At 36.1% G+C, this 23,411-nt stretch overlaps 2 protein-coding genes and 1 non-coding gene across 5 annotated transcripts; 2 read left to right on the plus strand and 1 right to left on the minus strand.

The window, feature by feature from the left end:
• Positions 1–546: 546 nt before the first annotated feature.
• TRNAP-AGG (transfer RNA proline (anticodon AGG)) lies at positions 547–618 on the minus strand. Its single transcript has one exon. It is a non-coding gene; the product is annotated as a tRNA-Pro (tRNA).
• Positions 619–9,360: 8,742 nt separating this feature from the next.
• Positions 9,361–17,043, plus strand: LOC105161104 (alpha-taxilin-like protein). 2 transcript variants are annotated; one of them, XM_011078690.3, is made up of 12 exons: positions 9,361–9,684; positions 9,788–10,067; positions 11,382–11,458; positions 11,719–11,827; positions 12,145–12,212; positions 12,650–12,727; positions 13,863–13,927; positions 14,752–14,818; positions 14,922–15,104; positions 15,811–15,867; positions 15,962–16,057; positions 16,682–17,043. In XM_011078690.3, exons 1-12 carry the CDS (start codon positions 9,667–9,669, stop codon positions 16,814–16,816), a joined length of 1,233 nt encoding a protein of 410 aa, XP_011076992.1. In that variant the 5' UTR covers positions 9,361–9,666; the 3' UTR covers positions 16,817–17,043. The 2 variants fall into 2 exon arrangements, with proteins under 2 accessions (XP_011076992.1, XP_011076993.1); XM_011078691.3 differs by having other exon boundaries at positions 9,362–9,636.
• A 3,053-nt stretch (positions 17,044–20,096) lies between these two features.
• On the plus strand, positions 20,097–23,069 carry LOC105161105 (uncharacterized). Of its 2 annotated transcripts, XM_011078692.3 has the most exons (4): positions 20,099–20,282; positions 21,383–21,536; positions 21,656–21,949; positions 22,249–23,069. In XM_011078692.3, exons 2-4 carry the CDS (start codon positions 21,402–21,404, stop codon positions 22,873–22,875), a joined length of 1,056 nt encoding a protein of 351 aa, XP_011076994.1. In that variant the 5' UTR covers positions 20,099–20,282; positions 21,383–21,401; the 3' UTR covers positions 22,876–23,069. The 2 variants fall into 2 exon arrangements, with proteins under 2 accessions (XP_020549091.1, XP_011076994.1); XM_020693432.2 differs by lacking the exon at positions 21,383–21,536 and having other exon boundaries at positions 20,097–20,282.
• Positions 23,070–23,411: the final 342 nt, after the last annotated feature.

Below are 23,411 nucleotides of genomic sequence, written 5' to 3' on the forward strand. Positions count from 1 at the left end.
AATCCAAGAGCAAGAGTCGTCGTAAATAGAAAATAGTTGTAATAAAATATGAAGGGGGTATTTATAATATTTTCTAATATAATTAGTAGATTAAATTAATTGTAGTTTTAAACCCTCATTCACTTATGATGGGTTGATATATATGTACTATAATTTTTAATATAAGCAATTATATAAAATCAAATAGTATTTCATGCCCTTTTTATGTATTTGCAAAAATATAGGGAAATAATTAAAAATGAAACTTCTAAAGTTTCATGGGGTAAATTAAAATAGATATAAAACAAAGGATTTTAATATTATTTCTTGGGTTCTATTTATTTGTCAGACAAGCTCATTAGTTAATAATATATTTATATTTTTCTTTTATTTATAGTAATAAATCTAATTTTGAAAAATAATATCTCAAAAAAAAAATTATATGTTTTGAAATTTTTGCATTGTGCAACTAATAATTTCACATAATTCTATATTGGTATGTTTTAGCATTAGCTATAATTTAGAGCTCTTTAAAGAAAACAAGAAGGAAAAATAAAAAAAAAGAAGGGGGCATTCCGAGAATTGAACTCGGGACCTCTCGCACCCTAAGCGAGAATCATACCACTAGACCAAATGCCCTACATGTTCACTAAACTTATTATTTCATTTATAGTGATCTATGTTTGATAAACAAAAATAGGTTTAAACCTTATTTGATAGCATAAAATTACACCATCTAACCTATGATCTGTTTACACAAAATTATTCATATTTTTTTATATCATTATAGAAATCATCTCTGATAACTAAAAAACAAGTGTAGTTTGTGTGATGATGTTGACGTGTTTGGGGAATGTACGTGTGTGATTTGTTTAAATGATATTGAAGTTTCTAATATGTGTATATATAATTATTCAGAAAATATAAATAATTAATACAAACAAACTATAGATGATCAAAAAGTGTAAATGTAATTATCTGTTATCAGTGTATAAATTTTTCATAGTTGATGTAATTTGATGTAAAATATTAGGGTATAATATAGGTTACCCCATTTCACAAGTATGCATAAATTAGGGTAAATTATATTTTTGGTCCCACAAGTGGACCCAATTCCAATTTTAGTCCCATACTAAGGGCAATTCGCACATTTGGTCCCGTAAGTGGATTTTTTTTCCAATTTCAATCCCAGTTGGGGATTTCCGTTAAACTTGACAGCTGCTGCCGATTGCCGTTAGGTGCTGTTGTAAATAGAGGGAAAACATGGAGAATTGGAGGGAAAATCAACAATTTGGTAGGAAATTACAATATACCCCTCTTCCTTCTATTTAACTCCCAATTTTTCATTTCTCTTGCATTTAGTAGAAAAAAATCTCACAAAATATGGCTGCTAGTAGAGAAAATTTTTGTCATTGTGGAAGGCTTGCGATTTTAAACACTTCATGGACCGACGACATCCCAGGTAGGAGGTTTTTTGGGTGTACGAAGAAAAGAAGTGGATGTGGTTTTTTTCGTTGGGAAGATCCGCCGATGTGTGCAAGGGCAAAGGTTATAATACCCGGATTGCTTCGAAAACTGAGGGGTCGCGTATAGCCATGTCAATTACCCACGCTCACCAAAACCTTGCCTTCAACAATGGCCGACACTTTGCTCACCAAAATCTTGCCTTCAAAGCAGGGAACAATAGTATTTCAAAAGAAAAAAAACTCAGCAAAAAGGATTTTTTTCAAAGCAGGGAACAGTGAACGAAGAAGAAGCGCAGGTGAACGAACGAAGAAGAAGCGCCGGTGAACGAAGAAGAAGATCAGGTGAACGAAGAAGAAGAAGCGCAGGTGAAAAGGGGAAAAAATTAGGGCTTTTGACTGCTGTAAATTTGGGTCTTTTCCTTCTAATTCAGCGTAAGATGAAGTGAAATTTCTCACATGCAACTCACATGAGAAACGACCTAACGGCAATCGGCAGCAGCTGTCAAGTTTAACGGAAATCCCCAACTGGGATTGAAATTGGAAAAAAATCCACTTACGGGACCAAATGTGCGAATTGCACTTAGTATGGGACTAAAATTGGAATCGGGTCCACTTATGGGACCAAAAATGTAATTTACCCCATAAATTACTATGAGATCTTTAGCTCTGCGACCCTATTATACCTTAAGCAAATTCTGACTTATGCATTGGAAGGTTTTAATTGGGGATCACTCCAACAAACCTAATGATTTGTACGGTAGGCCAACTCATCATCTAACTCGAAGACCTCAAGTGGGTGTTACCCGACTCATAGCGTCAAGTCATTACTAATCTGGATCCAAATCAGCCATAAAATTATTAAGATTAAAACAAAAAAAATCATCCTGCATCCTTAGAACTTGGTCAATTCAGTTTTTGACCTAGCAAGATTTGAAACATATTGGCCACTTCAAGATTTGATTGCCCTTATTCAAGTATCTTTATTGAATCATTTCTTGTTCTTGAATGACGACATAAATTTATGGAATTCTTTGATATTTCTTAAAAATAAAGCGAAAAGGAAAAAATCAAACAAATTTTTAAAGAATTTAGACACAAGAAGAAGAAATTTTGGGTGATTTTTTCATACTCGAAAGTTCAGGGGGTCAATTTATACACATCTCATGACGGATGTTTTGGCACAATATGTTCAAAAGCTACGACAACCCTCGTCACTCCTAAGAACAATAATTATGTGTTGACATGTCATTATTAATCGAGCAACATATCAGCGGTATCTTAACATTCGACGAATATAGTTTTTGAAATATAGGGAATAAGTATTACACAGGCCAAACCACATGACACTAGAAGAATTATAATATTTAATCATAATTAATTTTCATGGTTAGATAAAATAGCATAGCAAAAGTTATTAACTACAACCACACAATGATTGTTGGCCGTGGTTTTGCAAGGACGGCTAAAAGCCATGACAAATATTTTTACATGACTGTTAGTCGTGAAAAATATTTTTTTTATAATGGAAAAGTTATTTTTTGTATTGATTTTATTTAATTATAATTAATAATAGTTATTTACCATTGCTTTTAACCATAACTATTAAAATTGTCGTCAATAATATTTTTTTTTCTAATGTGAGAATAAACTATAATTTACCCAAAAATTGATCATAGCTCAATGTTTTAATGAGGAAAGCGCAATTATTTGAAAGAAAGAAAAAAGGAAAAGGACTGAATTGGTAACATTGAAAAGTTTAAGAGCTAGTTTGAGACTTCAACTAAAGTGCAAGGACGAAATTGAAAATTACCCCAGTTTACGAGAAAGCACCCTCCGGTTTCAAATAAGCCCAGAACTAAAATGAGGGGCTCCGACAAAGAAACACAGCACAATTGGCCACAGCCTCGCAGATGTTTCTGAAACAACTCCAAAATGTTATCTTTCACCCAAAAAGTCATCAAGAACGAGACCTCTTCCACGCTTTTCTATTTCCAGAAAATTTCAAGAAAATTGCAGAAAAGCTAAGGAAACCAGAGGCTCGGCCGACCCACGAACTCAGGGTTTTGGAAATAAGCTTTAAATTTTTTTATATTATCACATTATTTTCAACATTTTATCTTAACTTAATGAATGTGTCGTTTTAATTAGATATTTATTTAAGGTTTATGACCTATTATTATAATGATTTAATTGCGGTTTTATAAGGTTTGATAAGTATTTGACCGTTATATTTTATATATTAATGCGGCCTATTTATAACTGAATTTATTATAAATATTATGATTTTTATTAGGTTATTTAATATTTTATAACGGTCAAATTTTTACCACTATTTAAATGGCTATTTGCTTTTTTCATTTGACACGTCGAGAGAGTCAATTTTGTGTTTACAGTTTATCAATTTTTGGAAACACTTCATATTCTCCCACAAAGTACTTTTGGAGTTTTGGCAACGTGAGTGTGGACTGTTTCTTTGTCTTTTTATGGTCGTGCACATGGAATGAGACACTGTTAGAACTAATGGGGTTTTATCTTAGAATTATATGAGCCGCTAAAACCTGCACGTAGGGAGGCAATCATGATTTTAAGTCAGCAACAAGTGTCGTGACACTCTATCAGTGCAGCTTTTCTAATTTCAAGCTTCATTTTATTTAATATATTATCACTTTATATATATTGTGATAATATATTATATTGGTATTATTATTGAAATAGGAGTTAAATTCTCTAATGGCTAATGGTGCACCATTGGTTAGAGGTATAATAAAATACAATGAGTCCATTGGTTTGTTTTCAATGCATTACAAATTCTCTATACAATTAGATATAAGTTTTGTTTTTTTGTTAATTATGTCAAATTTAACTGTGGAATGAGTATGTGAATATGGCTCTTAAAACAGTATAATATATTTAATATTTTATAAATGTTGTGCATGAAGAAATTGTATTTTGACATAAAAATATCATCCAACTAAGACATATATAAATATGAGATGTATCATTAAATGAGTTGGTCAAAATTTTATATAATAGTTTCTTTTTTTTTTTTAACCAGCGAAGAAAGTTTTTATCACATGTTAAAAACTGTTCATGCATACAAGAACCTAATTAATCAAAACAACCTGAACAAGCTTTCAAACAATTAATCTAAAAATCAAGCAATCGAAAAGATCTAAACACTTGATCGACTAAAGCCTTAGCGTCCAAAACCCGATCATAAAAAATCATGCTATTACGGTTACTCCACAGGAGCCATGAAATGATTAAGAAACACTCGAAACCCCTCGGTCCTACACGTCTATGAATGAAATGCATCCAATCCTCCACAAACAAATCTTCCCGCGAAATAACCATTCAAGGCAAATTAGACAGAGCCCAAACCAATCCGACAAATGAGCAACAACGTAAGACGTGATCTAACCCATCCTCCACCTGATCACAACAAAGGCAATTTGCCTTCTAGATGAATCCCTTAGGAAAAGAGATTTAGTTGTGTGCGTAGGGCATCCTTGCAACTATGCCAAGCGAACAATCGAACCTTGGGCGGTACCTTGGTTTCCTAGATGAAATGTTTTTTCCCCATAGCACCAGAATTTGCCACAGCAAATGATTACCAGCTTCCTCAGCCTGTCTCATCACTCATTCGTACGTGTTCTGGACAGAAAAAATCCCTTTTTCACCGAAGTTCCATATCTATTTGTCATTACTTGGTACAGTTCTAGTTGTGACTCGAAGGATGCACTCCGCATCATAGCTCGCAAATTCTTCCTTAATCAACTCTTGATTCCAGCTGCGATCCTCCTTAAGAAGCAATGACACAGTGGCAGAAGTGGGTAAAGATCTCGGACGTGCAATTAGCTTGAAGGTTGGAGGGCGTGGCAACCGTGGATGGCCCATCACATTAATCAACCTGCTATATCCTATTTCCCACTGAACACTACCCACCAGAAGTGGTCTTGCTATGAGAATTGAATGCCAAGTGAAGGAAGGGTTTGGGTTTACCTGTGCATTGAAGAAACCACTATTGGGGAAATATTTGGCATGAAGGACTAGATGCGCCAAGCTTTGTGGATTAATTGCTAAGCGCCAAGCCTGTTTCGACAATAAGGCTAAATTCTAGTATATGAGCTGGTTGAAACCAAGTCCCTCGTCCTCCTTACTCTTACAAAGTGTTGGCCAAGAGATCCATGTATTTTCCGATTACAATCCTGACTTAGAAAAAAATTAGCAGCCATGGATTCTAACTCAAACAATAGTGATTCCACGATTAAAGCACAACTCATAACATAGGCTGGAATAGATTGGATGACTGACTGAATCAACACTACACTGCCTGCTTGGGATAGACGTTTAAACATCCAACCTTGTAGGCGCTGCCAAACCCCCCTTAATACCCACGAACACTTCTTGTTTTGATCGGCCAATAATGGCGAGTCAGCCTAGATATTTCTCATGCTTAGCAATTCCCACCACCGCATCTAACTCTGCCAATTCCTCCTGAACTTGTAAAGGAATGTTCCTACTAAACACCACCACAATTTTTTGATATTTCACTTGTAGCCCCAATCCACTTTCAACTTTAGCCAGCAAACCGCTAATAAATTTGAAGTTCTTCTCGATTAGCATCACAGAAAATCAACGTATCATCTGCAAATAATAAGTAAGTCACCCATTGTCCATTGCGGCACACACTAACCCCTCCTCCTCAGCCCTACGCACCATGCCACTGAATGTCTCTGCAGAAAAAAGAAACAAATATGGGATAGGGGATCTCCTTGATGAAGACCTCTTCCCAGTTGCAAATAACTGAAAGGTATTCCATTAAGCATAAATGAAAAAGACATTGAAGTGACACACAACATAATTAGTGCCACAAAGAGAGAATTACATCCTAATAAAAGGAGCACTCGTTCAAGAAAAATCTATTCCACACGGTCGTAGGCTTTATTGAGACACATGACCGGTGTTACCTTGATACTTGTGGGTGAGGTAATGATTGACCTCATAAGCAATAAGGACATTATCGAGAATCAAGAGGCCCATGACAAAGGCTGATTGCATATATGAAATAAATTATCAAGAAGGGGCTTAAGCCAATTCGCAATTGAGGTTAATTTGTATACTACGTTACTAAGAGAGTTAAGGCGGAAGCCAGAAACAACCTCTGGATGAAACATTTGGGGAGAAGCACAATGTGCGCATGATTTAATGCAACTTTAAGAATATGTTGATTAAATATTTGAAGAACCCACATGATGAGTATAGCCCAAAAGGGATTGGCCCAAGAAGAAATGTCAAGCCCAAGCATAGACCCGCCAGCCCGGGAGAGTGTCAGCCCAGTCAGGTGCTGGGTTTAACCCTAGAAGGGGGCACCCTACAATATGGTTCGGCCCAAAAGGGAGGCCCACTAGGCTCAGCCAAGAGGGAGCCCCCCATACCAAAGTCAATCCAAAGATGAAGCCTACCTTATCAAGCCTGGTCCAAGAAGGAGGCCTAGTCCAAAGGCCTGCCGCTACCTTACAAGCCAGCCCGAAGGAATAAAGGTGCCCTCAAGAAGCTAGAGTAATCACACAAGAGGACTCCTTGCGAGGCAGGAGTTTTCATGAAGGAGTCCTACCTTATTCAAAGACTTGCTGTTCAAGAAACAGATAAGATGCAACCTTTTCCTGCCTCCCTCGCCAGACGCACAGCATGAGACTCTTGCCATATAGGAATTTCTCTATAAATACAAGGGCTACCCTCAACAGGGAGGCCCCCCCTCTTTCCACCTTCGGAAAACTCTCTCACTGCCACTCTAACATTCTAAAGTTCGTGTTCTTACTTGTGAAATTCTTATTTCAATCACAATTTCTCGTTATAATTTATTCCTATATTTATTTATTCTTAAATCCAGGAGTAACTTAAGTATCGGCGTGCTAACGTGTTGGTTTGCAGGTCCTTTTTCTCAAGAGCTTTCACTCAATTAGCCCAAATCCAACATCAAGATTCAAGAACTTTGGCCCTGTGCTAAAATTGCATGCATCACCACAATAGACCAAAATTTCTAGAAAAAGACCGGGGACATACCATTAGGTCCAGGAGAATTAAGAGGTTGCATTGGATTAAGTGCTTAATTGACCTCTTCAGAAGTGAATGGGCGAAACAGATCCAAGTTCATCTCCTCTGACACATTCGGCTGCTTACAATCCTTTGAACAATCCTTCTTGATCACCCCCTTACAATCCTTTGAACACAACCAGGCAGTCTCGAACCGGAGACGATTCTGTTATTGTTTGTTCCCCCTTCTAGGATTCCCGTCCGAGGTTAGAAGTAGTGCGACGTGGTCCGAGCGAGCCTCGTGAATGTGAGAAACAACCGCTGCTGGAAACAAAGACGTCCACCCCTCATTGCAACAAGCACGGTCCAAATGCTCACAGACTATTCTTGGAGTCTCCCTCTAATTGCACCATGTGAACCACGTCCTACAATACCCTAAATCATGGAGATTACAATCTGATAAACACTCTCTAAATGCCGTAATTTGCCATGGAGCTCGTGTATTAATGGCCTGCTTCTCCCACTGGCTCAAAATCTCATTAAAATCACCCATGCAGAGCCAAGGTCTGTATGATTGTCTACTTAACTGACGCAAGAGAGACCACACGAATTTCCATTTTGCAACCTCTAAAAGCCCATAAAATCCTGAGAAACGCCACCGCGCCAACTCTACTTCCTCTTGCACCATTGCATTAATATGATGAGCTGAAAAGGACTGGATCTACACATCCACATCTTTCCGCCACAATAGCAGCAAATCCCTACTTTTGCCTTTTGAAGGAACCCCTACTAGCTCTCGCAACATCCGAACTGTCCAAGGGGCTCCCAACCCTTGACAGTTCCAGGCTAAGATTTTCCATGGCTGTCAGCGAAGGCTGCGGCAGAAAGGAATGGGATCTCTTCAGTTTTTAGGATCCTTCTTTTACTAGCATGCTCACCCTCAGGGCTTGTTTCTATGATATTAATACCGCGGCATCTCTTCTGACCCCCACCCACCTTGGACCCCACCGTGCCTCTTTGGCCTTGCTTCCCCCGCGGTTTCTGCTCCATGAGTCCCCAAGCCACAAACACTGGAACTTGAACTAAACCAAGCTCATGACCATTTTCATTTTAAGCCTCCGAATTAACCACTTGCATTGACAAATCCTATCTAGGCCCCTAGAATGTAGACGACACCAAATCTATCTGATTCAAACCTTGCAACATTCCACCATCACCACTCTCATTTTCCACCGCATGCTACCCCTGCACCTCCACTGCTCACTGCCCTCTACTGCCGCATCCTTGCTATCCACCTAGGCATTGTCATTTGAAACCTGGCCTTTTACAAACTGCTCAGATCCCGAGCGTGATCCTACGCCCTACCCTTCCCTAGCGTGCTCTACCTATGCTTGCCATTTCAACTATACGCACCAAATCTATCAAAAATAGACCCTCCACGCTGCTGAAATCTTACTATTAATTTATTATATATACAATGAGATCAATTACAATTCTATACTTCAATTAAATAATTCGTCTCTTAATTTTTTTTATATAGTGAGATCAACAACTTTTAAAAATAACTTATGTTTAGTTAAATATACAAAATCATATGCAAGTATTTTGCTAATTTGATATATATTCTAAATTTTTATGAATTATATTACTAAACTAGTTAGTAATTTATATTTATAACAATAAATTAAATATTATACCATATGATTGATATTTTTATAATTAATATACTAATATTTAATATTATTAACTTACAACAATATAATTTTATTAAAAAAGTATACAACCCAATAATTTTAAATCTCACCAACAATTTTATTAAAAAAAAAATACACTTTCTCTTTCTTTCAGACAACTCTAAATTTTAAAACCCCAATCTCTTTCCCACTCTTCTCATTTCCTGTTTTTTCTCTTTCTCCCCAATTCCCAGATCTTCTTTTCTTTCTTGCTATACCACTGCAGACACCGTTAACAAAACAAACAAAAACTCCAAGATCATGTCCATAAGCATAATATCACCGTCCCACTGCACAGACTCAACTATAGCAAACCCAAATTAGACCCAATTCCCAGATCTAAACGCCTCTGTTCTTCCCACTCTTCTCTTTATCCTTCTTCCCAATTCCGAATCTCTCTGATACCTACAGACCTCGTCACTGTACGTATATCTAATCCGTGCGTGTGTATTATGCGTATAATTTCATATGTACGGTTAGGGTTTCAAATTCTCTTCATCAAATGTATAGCAATGTGAGAGAAAATATGTTTTTTCGTTATCTCCAGAGCTGAGGGCTTGTTGGAATATGCAGGTGAAAATGGAGAACCCGAACCCGGAGGTGAATCAGCTTCCAGAAGCGGACTCGTTGCCTGATGGGTTTGTCGAATCCTCTTCTGCGGAGCCATTGAAGGAGTCGGTGACGGATTATAAGGAAGAAAAATTACTGGAGCCCGATTCACTGCCCGAAGTTGTCATAGGAGATGGCGGTTCGTCTTCGAGTAAATTAGTTGAGAATGCGGGGGATCGAAGTCAATCAACGGCTATGGCAAATGTTATCGCAGCTCCTGGTGAAGGACATGTTAAACAGAAATGTAATGTTTCTTATTTATTTGCTTTTGTAAAGTTTTTTGTTTGATGCAGTTTTTAAGTGGCTTCTTGAGATGATTTTGGTATAGTTTTACATGGTCGACTTGAATTATGAATGTCATAGATATAGGATGTGGGGGTTTAGTGGAAAGTTTCGTTTACATCCTGGCATTGACTGTGCTGAAATATATTCTTGTGGCTTTGCCGTTTGCTGCATGTAAATTGATTCTTGAAATTGTAATGGGCTAGAATGCATGGGAATTGAATGAAGACTTTTTCAGTTATGACATCCCATGTCTCCAATGGAAGGCATGCGGAGAAGAAAGTTCTATAGATAAGGTATAGATGGTCGACCAAAATATTGCAATTGGAGAACTCTAACGGACTTTTGATCAATTAGTTATACTGTCTGCCCTCGATTTTTTTTCAAATTCTGCTATTCTGTTTTCTTTTTCTTTTTTTAATAGTTATAATATTTTTTCTTTCTTCCCCACATCTAAAAAGGCCATGTGACAAGTAATAGTGTCTGCAGAAGTTGTAGAGCCCACTTGTATATGTACTAAGGTGGCATCAAGTAAATCTTTAAATACAGAACAACCTTTTGTCTGCATACTAAATTAACTTTTTGAGCTACAAAATGCCTCAATACATGGAAAAGATGGCCTCTTCGCAAGTGAGAGTGGAGGTGGTTTCTGCTCACTGCTTTAAATCAGGGTAGAAGGTGTTCTATTCTACAAGACAACTAGGCCATATCATAACTCTCGTTGTCCATTCTTTCTATATGTTACACTGATTATGACAACATTCTGTTCCAGTTAGTCAGTTAGTGTATACCATCACCTTTTTGGATAGTTGTGTCTGGCCAAAGTGTATACCACCTCTTTCTTGCATAGTTGTAACTGGCTCACACTGTCAAAAAGATCCTATTGTCGCTAAAGTAGTGTTTCATAATTCATTAGAAAATTATGTGTTAGTTGTGACTTATTGAGCTTTGCAGCTCTGAAAGTTTGTGAGGTATCTTGATTGATCTTTGCCACTCATCTCAATGGAAAGTTCTACAGTTGATTATGGCCATGTTTAACTTCTTTGGTGCGGGAGCTGATTCAGAATCCATATAGTAGCTTTCGGAATATGGTTTTATGCTGGTACTTGTAAAGCATATCTGGTGATTATTTTAGCACTTGCCTATTAAGTTGCTGATGTTTGTTTTCATTTCTATGATGGACCTGCATGGTGGCTTACAAAGATTTACTGCTTGAAATTTTTTCCTTGCTATTATAGCTTCACTAATTTTCACTTTACTTCATCTATTTCTGAAGCTACTGAAGGCGTAGAATTACAAACGGTTGCTTTAGGGGAGATTTCAGGGGCTGGAAGTGCTGAAAACAACAAAAAGGTATTAGTAATTAATTGGCGTAGAAAAACAAGTATATAAGTAGGTTTTTATGGTTAACATTATCTTTGTTCCTCTTTTGCTGTAATTTAAAAATATTATATGAATGGTGTTCATAATTATCAATTCGTACTTCTGGATCCTTCTTAAGAGAATGCTACTGTAGTTTGAAACAATCACAATATCGCATGAAATTCTTTTATGCAGCACAATTTGTTAAAATCAAATACTTCATGCTGTTTATGGGTAATGTATTTTCCCAGGAGGCCCCTGAAGTGAAGCGTAAAAATGTAAAGCGTACCTTCAAGTCAGAGAAGGAGTTTTTGGAGTTCACTTTGAAGTATCAACAAGTAATTGCTGAGAGAGATTCTGGTAGGTTTTTTATTTGATTTGAGTAAGTTTGGTTCTTCTTACATGTTTTTTTTGTTTTAATGATTCTGTATTTCAAAGAGCTGACCAATTTAACCTTGTAATTTGTACTTTTCCCCTGATAATTTCCATCTACTGTATTGTGAAATATTATGCATGCTTAGTATCACGGCTGATAGCTGGACATATTTTACTTAATTTTTTTCCAAATGAGCTTAGTAGACCATCATATTTGTTCTTGAATGGAGTAAACTCCTGCATTTTGATGTAATATCAGGGAAAATTGCTTTATTTAACCGGTCTATTCCTCTATTCTGCAGCTGTTGCTGTTAGAGATAAACTTGAGTCATTGTGCCGGGAGTTACAACGTCAAAATAAATTGTTAATGGTATTCCTTGGCTTCTTCAGATTCTGCTTCATCTTATACTTTCCTATATTATCAGACTGGATTGCATATCATACAAGTAATATCATCAAAAAATTGGGAAACCTTTGGGTCCCTCTCTCCATGTTTGTCAATCTATTATGACCCTATAGGTGCATGTGAAGGTACAAGTAGTCTTCTTATTTTATGTATTCAAATTAGAACATTTTTTTATTCATGTTGGCTTTTTTCCAATATACTTGTTAACTAGTGTTAATATTAGGAATGAAGATGTAGTTGACTGCTTTACATCTGGACTATAATCTGTATTTTCCTAATGTTTGCCAATGTTTTGGTATTAGGTGGCCTTTAAGTCACTGGTTCCTTGTTTATCCCAATGCACAATTTCATGTTGGTGATAGTTTTGTCCTTTCTAATCACTGATTCCTTGTTTATTTCAGGATGAATGTAAACGAGTGTCAACAGAGGGTCAAAATTTGAGATTAGATCTGTCAAACAAGTTCCAAGATGCCATTAAGGTTATCATATTTTGATCAGTTGATAATGTATTTTTAAATTCTGTTTTGTCATTCCTTACGTTTTGGTTATTGGATCACTATCAGTTCCAGTACAATCTCCAACATCTTTATTGTTTTGTATTCATCGGCATAAACATGTCCACTTTTTCTTTGTCTTGACAAGTATGTCTAGGTTTTTAATATGGGCAACAATAGTGCTTCAGTTAACATTTTGTACCTTTAAACCTTGAATTAGTATGACCCTGAAATAGCTGGACATATTTGTCCATAAGGAGGGGGAGTGGGGGACAAGTGTGAGCACATATATGCCACCTTGAAAAGGTAATGCATCAACTGCGATGCATTAAGCATTAAAAGTGTGGTTATCTTTTAGATAGGTGAGCGGAGAAATCATAGGGATGGCTTTGACTTGTGGCAGCAATATTGGCAGGCTTAGTTTATATCATAAAGAGCATACACAATCTGTATAGAGCAAGCTGTGTATCCTGTTCTTAATGAACTTTGTACTATTCGATACTAGAGGGAGGGAATGTTTGAGAACTTGTAAATCAAATTAGAAGTTCCTACGACACTGTTCTAAATTTTTAATGTCGCCCAACTTCGTTGTAGTTGTTAGTTGCTGCCCCTTCCCCGTATGAACCTCTTCTCTTATCCTTATTAAGACTGACTTCTTTTAGTGGCATTATTCATTGGTTGTGTTGCAAAGCTCTTCTATGTCATTACTAGTGTCTGCATACAATACCAGATTGGATTCAAATGTTGAATGAAGAATGTACTCCTCACCATATTTCATGTTGTCAATGCACCAGCCTAAAATAATTGCACCAGATAATAATTAGGAGTGTTAAGTTGAATAGATTTTCTTGGAGGTGTGTGTGTAAGATGTTTGGATCTCAAGCCACAAGTGACCAAATGATGAATTACCAGCAGGATTTCTATTTTGGATTATTAGGATCTTGGCTTTATGGCTTGCTCCCCTGATTGCCACAGGAATGGTATTAGTTGAATTGGGTAGCTTGTTATTGCATAATTTTGTATCTTCTTCTTGTAGCACCCAACTAACTAAGACTTTCCCTGAACCATGGTTAGCCATTTTCTTCTCTTTTGTGTTTATGTTTTCCCCACTCTATTGTAGGAAGTAAGCAGTAAGCTGGAGGAGCAGAAAGATGAATGCATATCTCAGCTAAAAGAGAATGAGATGTAAGAAAATCCTGGACGATCTCACTTCATGTGATTGTTTAAGACCTTGTCACTGTTGACTATACTGTTGCAATGAAAACTTCTTATGGTTTTGCTATTACGCAGAGTGGAGTGGACTAAACTGCTTAAGTTTTGATTTCTTTTTAATCAGAAAAACCCCTGTAGGAGAACAGACCCTTGACATTTCCCACTTTCCTGTTTAGCACTTAATGTAGATTGATCTGTTGCATAATACATAGGGAGGTTATTGTTCTTTGTCTTGGATAATCAGTTGTCAGTAAAGTTCCATCTGAAAGCCGTGACTACTGCATCCCAGAGTGCATCTGTCTTTAACAATTTATGAACCTGAATGAATGCATTACATCAGTTATGGCCCATTTGCATGGAGTCATAATATATGGTCAAAACTTATCTCTATTGTGCAACTTTTGCCCAACATCTCTTGGCACACAGTTGAATTTGCTGCTCTCCTCTCTCTCGTTTTGTTTTACACCGGTCCCAAATGTCATGTTAGTCTTATCTGCAATCTTTTGGACCAACCTTTGTGATTTCAGTTGTGTGATAAACAATCTTAGAACCTTGGTACTCCAGGTCTTATCTAGTGAATTATATTAGTTGGACGCATCGTTTGATATTTTATTTCTGGTACAGGATCTATCTGTTCCTATTACAAATAACTGTGGATGGAAAAATTGATTAAAATAGAAAATTATGTACACTTTATAGAGTTTGTGAGAAAAACAGCAAAAGATAATGGATTTCTAAACAGATGTTATTGGCATATTTACCACTTTTCTATGATGTACAAAATTCTCTAACTTCAGGTTAAAGACCAAGTTAAAACAACTTGTTGATCAATATGCTCTTTCTGAGCAACAACATGCACAACAGGTAGGCATCTCTCATAACATAGAGGTTCCGCTTATTTGAAAAAGTTCTAATTATCTATTGAGTTTGGTTCGGATGTTGAACTTTCTACCATTTGGTTTTGCAGCTGAAACAGAAAACACTTGAACTTCAGCTTGCTGATTTGAAACTTCAGCAACATGAAGAGAAATTGAAGCAGGAGCAGTCCCAGATGAAACTATATGCAGAACAAGTGGCACAACTTTTAGCAACTGAAAAGAATTTGAGGTTGCAATTAACAGCTGATGGTGAAAAGTTCCAACAGTTCCAGGTCTGCGTATGCTGAATAAATTCTATAAACAGGATGTGCACAATTGATGTTTGTTTTTTGTTCTTTTAGGTGAATGGAAATCAATTTCTAGATTACACACCTTGATTGTCCTAAGAAATTGAGTACAAATCAAAAACTTCGTTAATATAATTTTGATTATTAAAGCTCTAACTGAAGGTGTCAACCAGACAAGAATATGTCTTCAGATGTTTTAACTTTGAACTCTGGCAGAATTGGTGATCCATAATGTTCTGCATTTACAAAAAAATAAAGACTTTTCACTTCAGCAGTTTCAGAAACATAATGCAAGTAGTTTCTCATTGGTGGTTGTGGAATTGGATTTATTAATGTCATGTCATCTGCTTTAGTGAAATGATAATTTGGACTTCTAAATGTAAAACTGACACGTTTAATTTATTCTAAAACCTAAATTGATACCCATCCAAAGAATCTGTAAATTCACTATATTATTTGCTCATTGATCTGTTAAACGTAGTGTGGCACTTTCATGAATGTCTCATATCTGTGTTTGACTGAATACACTGCTAGAAAAATAGTGAAGAATAGAAGGTTAAGTTAACATCTCGGTTGCTATTATCATCTTATTCTTTTCATTTTTTTATTATTGTTAACGCACTCTGGTGCATGATTGATTACGTAACATATACTGCTGATTCTTGCTCCCGTGTTTTTCTTTCTTTTGCAGGAAGCATTATTGAAAAGCAATGAGGTTTTTGAAACATTTAAGCAAGAAATTGAGAAGGTACAGTGATAATGCCTAGTTTTATAGAGATTTTCATCTGCATATTTTATTTATTTGTTAGACAACTTACGCTCCTGTATGTGCTTGAAACCAGATGGCAAAATCAATAAAAGAACTCAAAAAGGAAAACACCTTCTTGAAGAGTAAATGTGAAAAATCAGATGTTACTCTTATAGAACTTGCTGATGAGGTAAGCCTTGCTTTACACAGCATTTGAACATTACTAACTTTTCCAGATATATTTCTGCTTTAACCGTCATAGTTTCTTCTAATGTTGATCCACCTATTCCTTTTCCAAAATTTCATGTACATGGAAATCCATTGACTTCCCAATTCATCCCTTTTCTTTTCTATCTTTTCTTTATCTGACGAATTTTTCACAGAGACGCATTAGGTGTGATCTTTTTGCATCCCATTGAAATGACCTCTTCTTTTTAACTGTAAATCTGTGATTATGCCTTAAACTTGGAACCTTGGAGATTACACTGAAACACTAAATCTGTTACCATTGGACATTTTCTGTCAATTTCTTATAGTTCTTCATGTTTTACCTATTTGAGACATATAGATTAGAAACTCTGCGAGTATGATGACATGTTATAATTGAACTTCCTTATATGTTGAGCGATGCATATAGAAGTCGGTCACATTCTCTTTCCCTTTTTTCTTTTTCCCCTAAAAGGAGAAGTCAAGTTATACTCCAAAGGCAGAAATTTGTGAATTTTATTTACTCTTCTAATAGATTTGTGAACTTCCTTATACCTAATTGTAGTTCATGCACTTAAGCATAATTACATTCTTCTTCTATGAGCAGCGTGAACGCATGAAGAAACAACTAGAGAAAACAAGAAATCAGAAGGAAAAGCTTGAATCGCTATGTCGGTCCCTCCAAGCAGAGAGAAAAACACATTCTGTTCAAAGCAGTAGCTCAGATTCGATCCCAGCATGAGCATCCATAAATGAATGTATCTGCTTTAGTAGCATTCACAACTTACAGACCATAACTGTTCTTCCATGTTTCCATTGTGGTCTAGTAAAGGTTGTGCCAATGAATTTTGGTGGGAGAGTTAGGTGGAGTTGTAATGTTCAAATATGCATATCCGATGTATATTATGTCTTGCCAAGAATTCTCACAATCAGTTTTTGAATTAGGTTAGTAGATGATTTTTTTTTTCCTGGCTTGTTTCACTTGCTTTCTCATTCCAAGATTAAATTTTTGTCAAGTGTAATAATGCTTCATCTCCGCTTTCTCTCTACTGCATTTATATAAAGAAATGTGATATTTATGGAATTAATTTGTATTACTCTTGTTAAATTATTTTATAAGGGTAATACTTTTACTAATTGAGTTAAACGTTAATCTGAACTATGGTTCTTGAACCCCCCCACGAAGAGGTCATACTTGACGCTTGTGTTGCACGTCTTGTGAGGATTTATATGCATAGCTAATGGGATTTTATGGACATGCCAATTGTTACATTCCTTACAACACAAAATTAGAAGATAATTTTGTAATGATAGAGAATTACATATTTAGTGCCTGTTTTGGCTCTGGTGAAGCAAATAAAACTTGCATTTTTAGTTCAAACACAATTTTTTTGTTTCATTTGATCCCTTTGTCAGTAATTCTTTTGAGATTTGATTTCATCAAATGGTAATGTTCTTATTAATGAATTAGTTAAATAAATTGGGAAATTAAAGATAAAATTAAAAAATATTTTTTGATTTTATTCTTATTTTTGTATATTATACAAGTGTCTCAAATTATGTATTAAAAATAGCCATCATTTTAGATGTAGATAATTCTAATAAGATATAGTTTTCAATTTAAAATGAATTGTATAAGACAAAGTATACGTTCATCTAAATTAGTAATTTTCTCATTAAGTAATATAATTTAACGATTTATAATAAATTATATAATACAAAGAATGCATTCAATTAATATTTTATTATTTTAATAAATAATACATTTTAGATTTAAATATGTAATATAGTTTTCAATCTAAAATGATTATATACGTTCATCTAACTTATTAATTTTTTCATCAAGTAATATCATTTTATTGATCTACAATCAATTATATAATATAAAAAAATACATTCAATTAATATTTTATTTTCTAATAAATAATATCAATTTAAATACCTTAACATATGTTAATCTAAATTATTAATATTCTCATCAACTAATTTTTTATTTTTATATTTTTTATATAGAGTTGGATTGCAAAATTATTTAAAGATTTACATGTAACACTATAATTTTTTTTATTATTAATGTATTACATATGAATAATAAATAATAAAAAGTATATAAAATCTGGGGCAGGGAGGGTTTAAAGAGAAAATACCACCACCGATGGAAAGGATCAGAGACCTTGCTTTGATACCACTGTTGGAAATTTATCCCAAAATGATGAGCACAAAATGAATCGACAATTACAGTAAATAAAAAATAAAGCAAATAAATATTGTCAGCTCAAGGAGCCAAAGATTCGAGGTTGGTCGACACGGCCACGAGAAGGCCGGCAACCCACACACTCACGGTTGCTCCTTTTTCTCACTAGGAGAAACACCACTCGTTCACTAAGAACTTAGCCACAAAGCCAACCATAAAGGTTTTCACAAAGAGATTTAAGAACACAAGGATTTATCCTTATGTATTTTTGGGTTGCTGAAATAAGAATGAGATAAGGAATTTATAGAGACGAGAAAGGCATGAGGATGGCTGTAGTGTGCCTTCTCAACGCCATTGGGAAGCCATTGTTGAAGAACCAGAGAGAAGGGAGAAGATAAGGAGCCGATTTGAGATAGAGGAGAAGAGATGCAGCCGTTGTGAAGTGAGAGAAGAGAGGGAAGAGTGAAAAATTATTTGAGTTAGGATTGAGAGGATTTAAACTAACCGGGTCGGGTCAAGGGTTTGGTCTGGCAAGTTGTGGGCTGAGTGAGTGAGAGTTGGGCCTTGGTGAATAGAAGAGGGCCAAAATGAGTGGTGGGTTTTGGACCTCCCACTATTGGTCATGGGCCACAATTTTTACAAAAGTTGTTGATTCTTTGTACTTCTGGGGAGGTTTTGTGCTCATCCTTTTAGTGGTAGAATGTCATTCTTTGAAGGATCTTCAGATCAAGATCTCACCGTGAACGAGTCTGGAGAAAGGAATCAATGCAAGAAGTCGATTGAAGAAAAACTACGAGCCTGAGGTTCTCTTTTTAATATTATTTCCTCTCTTTTTTTTTCTTTGTTTTCTATGGCCTTTATTGTTTCATTGTACACTGAACGCCAGGGAATAGGTCAAGGATACACCCCTTGATTGGGATTTATTATATGTTTAATCGTTAATTTTTTATTTTTTCACGCTTCCTCCGCACTTCCTGGGCCAATCCACTCCTTTCAACAACTGCGCCATGCCTCAATTTATCAGCCTCCATAGAGCAAACTCCAAGGGTTAGTTGTTGCAAATCTAGTGTCATTAGATAGTTGCTTGTGTTAACTTTGTAATAAGAAAAGAATTATGAAATTTGAATTTATCTAGACGAAGATATGATCGTTTTTACCAAGCATTGCTCATCTGTTCGGGTATATAAGGATGCAATTACTTGCTGATTAAAGAGCCAATTCTAACCAGATTCTACTATGAGTGTTTTAATGTATCCGCCACTTGTATGATGTGGTCGTCCTACTATATGATGATTTGACTTGTTGTATTAGTCTTACTTTTGGGGCCAGACAGATTAAAAGAAAGAAACAATTTTATGGGTTTTTATACCTTCCTCTTGGAGTAGCAAGTCTTGGCTTGTTGGGCTGTCTAGCGGGGGCCTACCCCCTTGTCCTTGAGCTTAGAAAAAAGATTTGAGGAGGTATCATTATGTATTTAATCGTGCATAACACGAGTTCTACACTATAATATATGTTTATAAAAGACTTATTATTATTTTCACAAATATTTGACTATATATATATATAATATATTCTTTTCTTTATATGAAAATATCCTTTGCCATTGCTCTATACCCATCCCCACCCCCACCCCCACCCCCCACACTACCCCCCAAATGAAGATTGAAGAACAGGTAGCAAATATTGACCTAATCTTTTTCATTCAAGACAAGAAGAAAATTCCCAATTTGTTATATATAATATTATGCATGTAAAGAAAATCAAATGAGGCGTTCGGCGTGCACGCGCTCTTATAACTGGCGTGTGGAGTAGTTGCGCCACCTACGTCGTCGTTTTACTCTATCTCTTTGGAAAATACCAACTTTTGTACATTTTCTGTCCTCTGTCTCGCCATCGTCTTTCTTACCTACTCCGAATTTACTCAATCTCCTTTCTCTCTCTAAAAAGATCTCTTTTTGCTCAAGGTTTTTGATCGTATAAGCCTCTTGAGCATTGCCTCCTTAGAATATTGAAGGTAGGGTGTTTTCTTTCGTGGACCCGTTTCCTTCCTTTTGTGTTTGTTGATATGATCTGTTGTGAAATTATTTCATTTTGGGGATTTTGTTCGAGTTCTAATTCGTGGGTTTTGTGGTTTGATTGTTGTTTTTTATGGTTTCAATTGAATTTTCCCAAATTTCTTGGTTTCATTTTGTTTTTTTTTTCAGTTTTCACATGTTTGTTTAGCTGTGATTCTTTTCTTCTTCCGGGTGATACTGATGTGGGTTACCTTTGGACCTTATCCTTGTGAAATATTATCTCTTTCTTTTTAGATAGTTTATTTTGCATTGTAAAGAAAATTAGAAGGAAAACAGAAGGGAAAGGTTGAATTTCTGGGCTTGTGTTGAGATTATAGAACAAGTTGTGTATCAACTGGCGTGGGTTTAAGAAACTCGTTGAGATGGATGATTATTAGGTTAATCATTTGCATCTAATAAACAAAATTTGATTTTATGAAGTGTTCTTAGTTGATATTTTATAAACAGTTTTCGTGGGATTTGTCGGTTTTTAAGTTCCCGAGGTTACAGCAGTGTCTTATTTGAGATCTGTTGGATCCCTTCCGATGTGTAGGGATTTCATTACATTCGGGCAGCTATGAAAAGTAGACATTTTGACCTATGAACATATCTTATGGAGTAGTTAAAGAATCATGATTTCTTCAGTTGGTTGAATAATTTAGAAGGTTCGTTCCACTGTGATATTCTCAGTTGTGCAGCCCTTGGTTTTTCTAGTGATCCTTATGCTTTTCTAAGATGCTGCATGTATTTCAGTAATGCTGTATAAACAATCTTAGACAGACAGGTTTTTCCCTTGTGATTATTACATGTTGGCAGTTGGCTATTGCTATTTTCCGCATAAAGTAATCCAAGGTCATGAGTTCTTTTTTGTTTTCATTTGTTCTCCTCCAAAAGATGCTCCTCCTCATATTAGGGATGTGAGTAAATACGTGTTCATTTTGGAGTTACAAATTGTTAGCTTTCCATATTAATGTTGCTTGATCTAGATTTCAATTCTCAACTTTTCTTGCCATTTATAGATCAAAATGTACAATATTGAAATTCCTTTCATATTGTGCAGGACATTTAGATTTTCTATAATGGAATTTGGCTTCGAAAACTTGAATGGTGGTTCTTCACATTTTAACCAGGACATTGTTAGATGTCCTTTTTTGAGGAACATCAATGAACCAACTAACTTCTCCTTCTTAACATCAGCGGCTTTCCCTATTCCTGTAAGTTGTGTACCTCCTTTTCACTTTACCTGTTTGCATGGTTATGAACTAGGCCTTGTTGTGTTCTCCTCTTTATTATACTTTCAATGGTTATAGGCTCCCTTTCTTGCTTCTCTTAGGTACGGGACGGGAAAGGTCCTATCTTTGAGGATGGTCCCAATTTTGATATGGCATTCAGGGTCTTCCATGGGCAGAATGGAGTTGTTCCACTTACTGGGAGGTCATTTATTCGCACCGAGAAATCAACATCTGAATCATCACCGGCTCAATTCAATCCCTTGGCAGCAAGAGCAGCTACCATCAGCCTCTCTGCTTTTGGTCCTGGGGGACCTTTTGGGTTTGATGCTTTCTCTGGGAAGCGAAAGAAAGAAAACAAGGACTCAAATTCATCCAAAAAGGAATCTTCTTCAAAGGTAGTTGACTAGGTACCCTTTTTTTTCTTTACCAGTCTGCATTTCCAGAAATGTTGGATTTGTTTCATTTATGCTTATAATAGAAATCAATTCTTACTCATGGAAGAAGTAAGTTAGCCTCCCAGTTTTCCTAGTTTGCTAATAATCTTCCTAGACATAGAAATATTAGAACAGTTTTTACGAGTATTATGTTCAGATATTGTTTTATCCTATACTTAAGTATAGATGTCCTTATGGTTAAGACTTTGTAACAATGTTCATGTATGAATTATCTTTTGATATTTTTCTTTTCCTTTCAGGGAGGGAAATCAGAACATGAAGCAATGAGCAACGAGTGGTTGCAAAATGGAAACTGCCCCATTGCAAAGTCATATCGGGCCGTGAGTCATGTCCTTCCTCTTGTAGCGAAGGCCCTTCAGCCCCCTCCTGGCATGAAGTATAGGTGTCCTCCAGCAATTGTTGCTGCCCGGAGTGCTCTAGCAAAAACAGCTTTTGCGAAAAACCTCAGGCCACAGCCTCTGCCAGCAAAAATACTTGTCATTGGCGTTTTAGGAATGGCGGCTAATATACCTTTAGGAATATGGAGAGAACACACCGAAAAATTCTCACCATCATGGTTTGCTGCTGTCCATGCTGCTGTGCCGTTCATAGCCATGCTTAGGAAATCTGTATTGATGCCTAAGACAGCCATGGCATTTACCATCGCAGCATCTATTCTAGGACAGGTAATTGGTTCTAGAGCAGAGAGGCATCGGCTGAAGACGGTTGGTACAAGGAAAACTGATTTTGCTGAAACTTCAAGTTTTGGGCCAAATCCGTTGGCAGTTGCTGGAACTAGAGATGGGCTTTGCAGGGAAAATACCGATTGGAACTCGAGTTCTGCACTTGTTCCTATTGCCTCATCACCAACCGATGTGTTCTGCTAATGGTCATCTTACTTTATCCTGTACTTCATTGTGTCTTGATTGTAGCAGGTCCGTGCATCTACAACCTTGATTTTCCATTCTTTCCATTTTCATTTTCAGCGATTTGGTGAAATAAATATGGGAGGAGATATCTTGTACTAATGCTATACTCTAAATTTGAGATCTTTTTATCAATAGCTATGTGTTTGTCCATAGATATTCGGTTATCTTTCTGGCTTTTTGTGTGTAACCATCATTCTCTTTGGACCCTCTTTCATCCAGGGCAATGAGTTAATTATTCTATTGCAAAAAGTGTATAAAATCACAAGTCCCTGCCGGGTCCTGAATGAGCTTCAGGGGGAGCTCAAGTATATACTGACCTAACGCAGTTCCCATTCAGGAATAGATTCAAAATGCCTGGAATTTGTCTTTACAATCGAGACTTTTGCAAGATTCAAGAACCCACAAGCTTCTTTTAGCAAATATTTATATTAATGAAAAAAGAAAAAATAGAAAAGTTCTTCAGCGGTTTGATGATTTTTCTTTTTATGAGGAAG

The sequence above is a fragment of the Sesamum indicum genome, linkage group LG4 (assembly GCF_026168435.1).
Source record: "Sesamum indicum cultivar Baizhima isolate 11 linkage group LG4, ASM2616843v1, whole genome shotgun sequence".
Taxonomy (NCBI): domain Eukaryota; kingdom Viridiplantae; phylum Streptophyta; class Magnoliopsida; order Lamiales; family Pedaliaceae; genus Sesamum; species Sesamum indicum.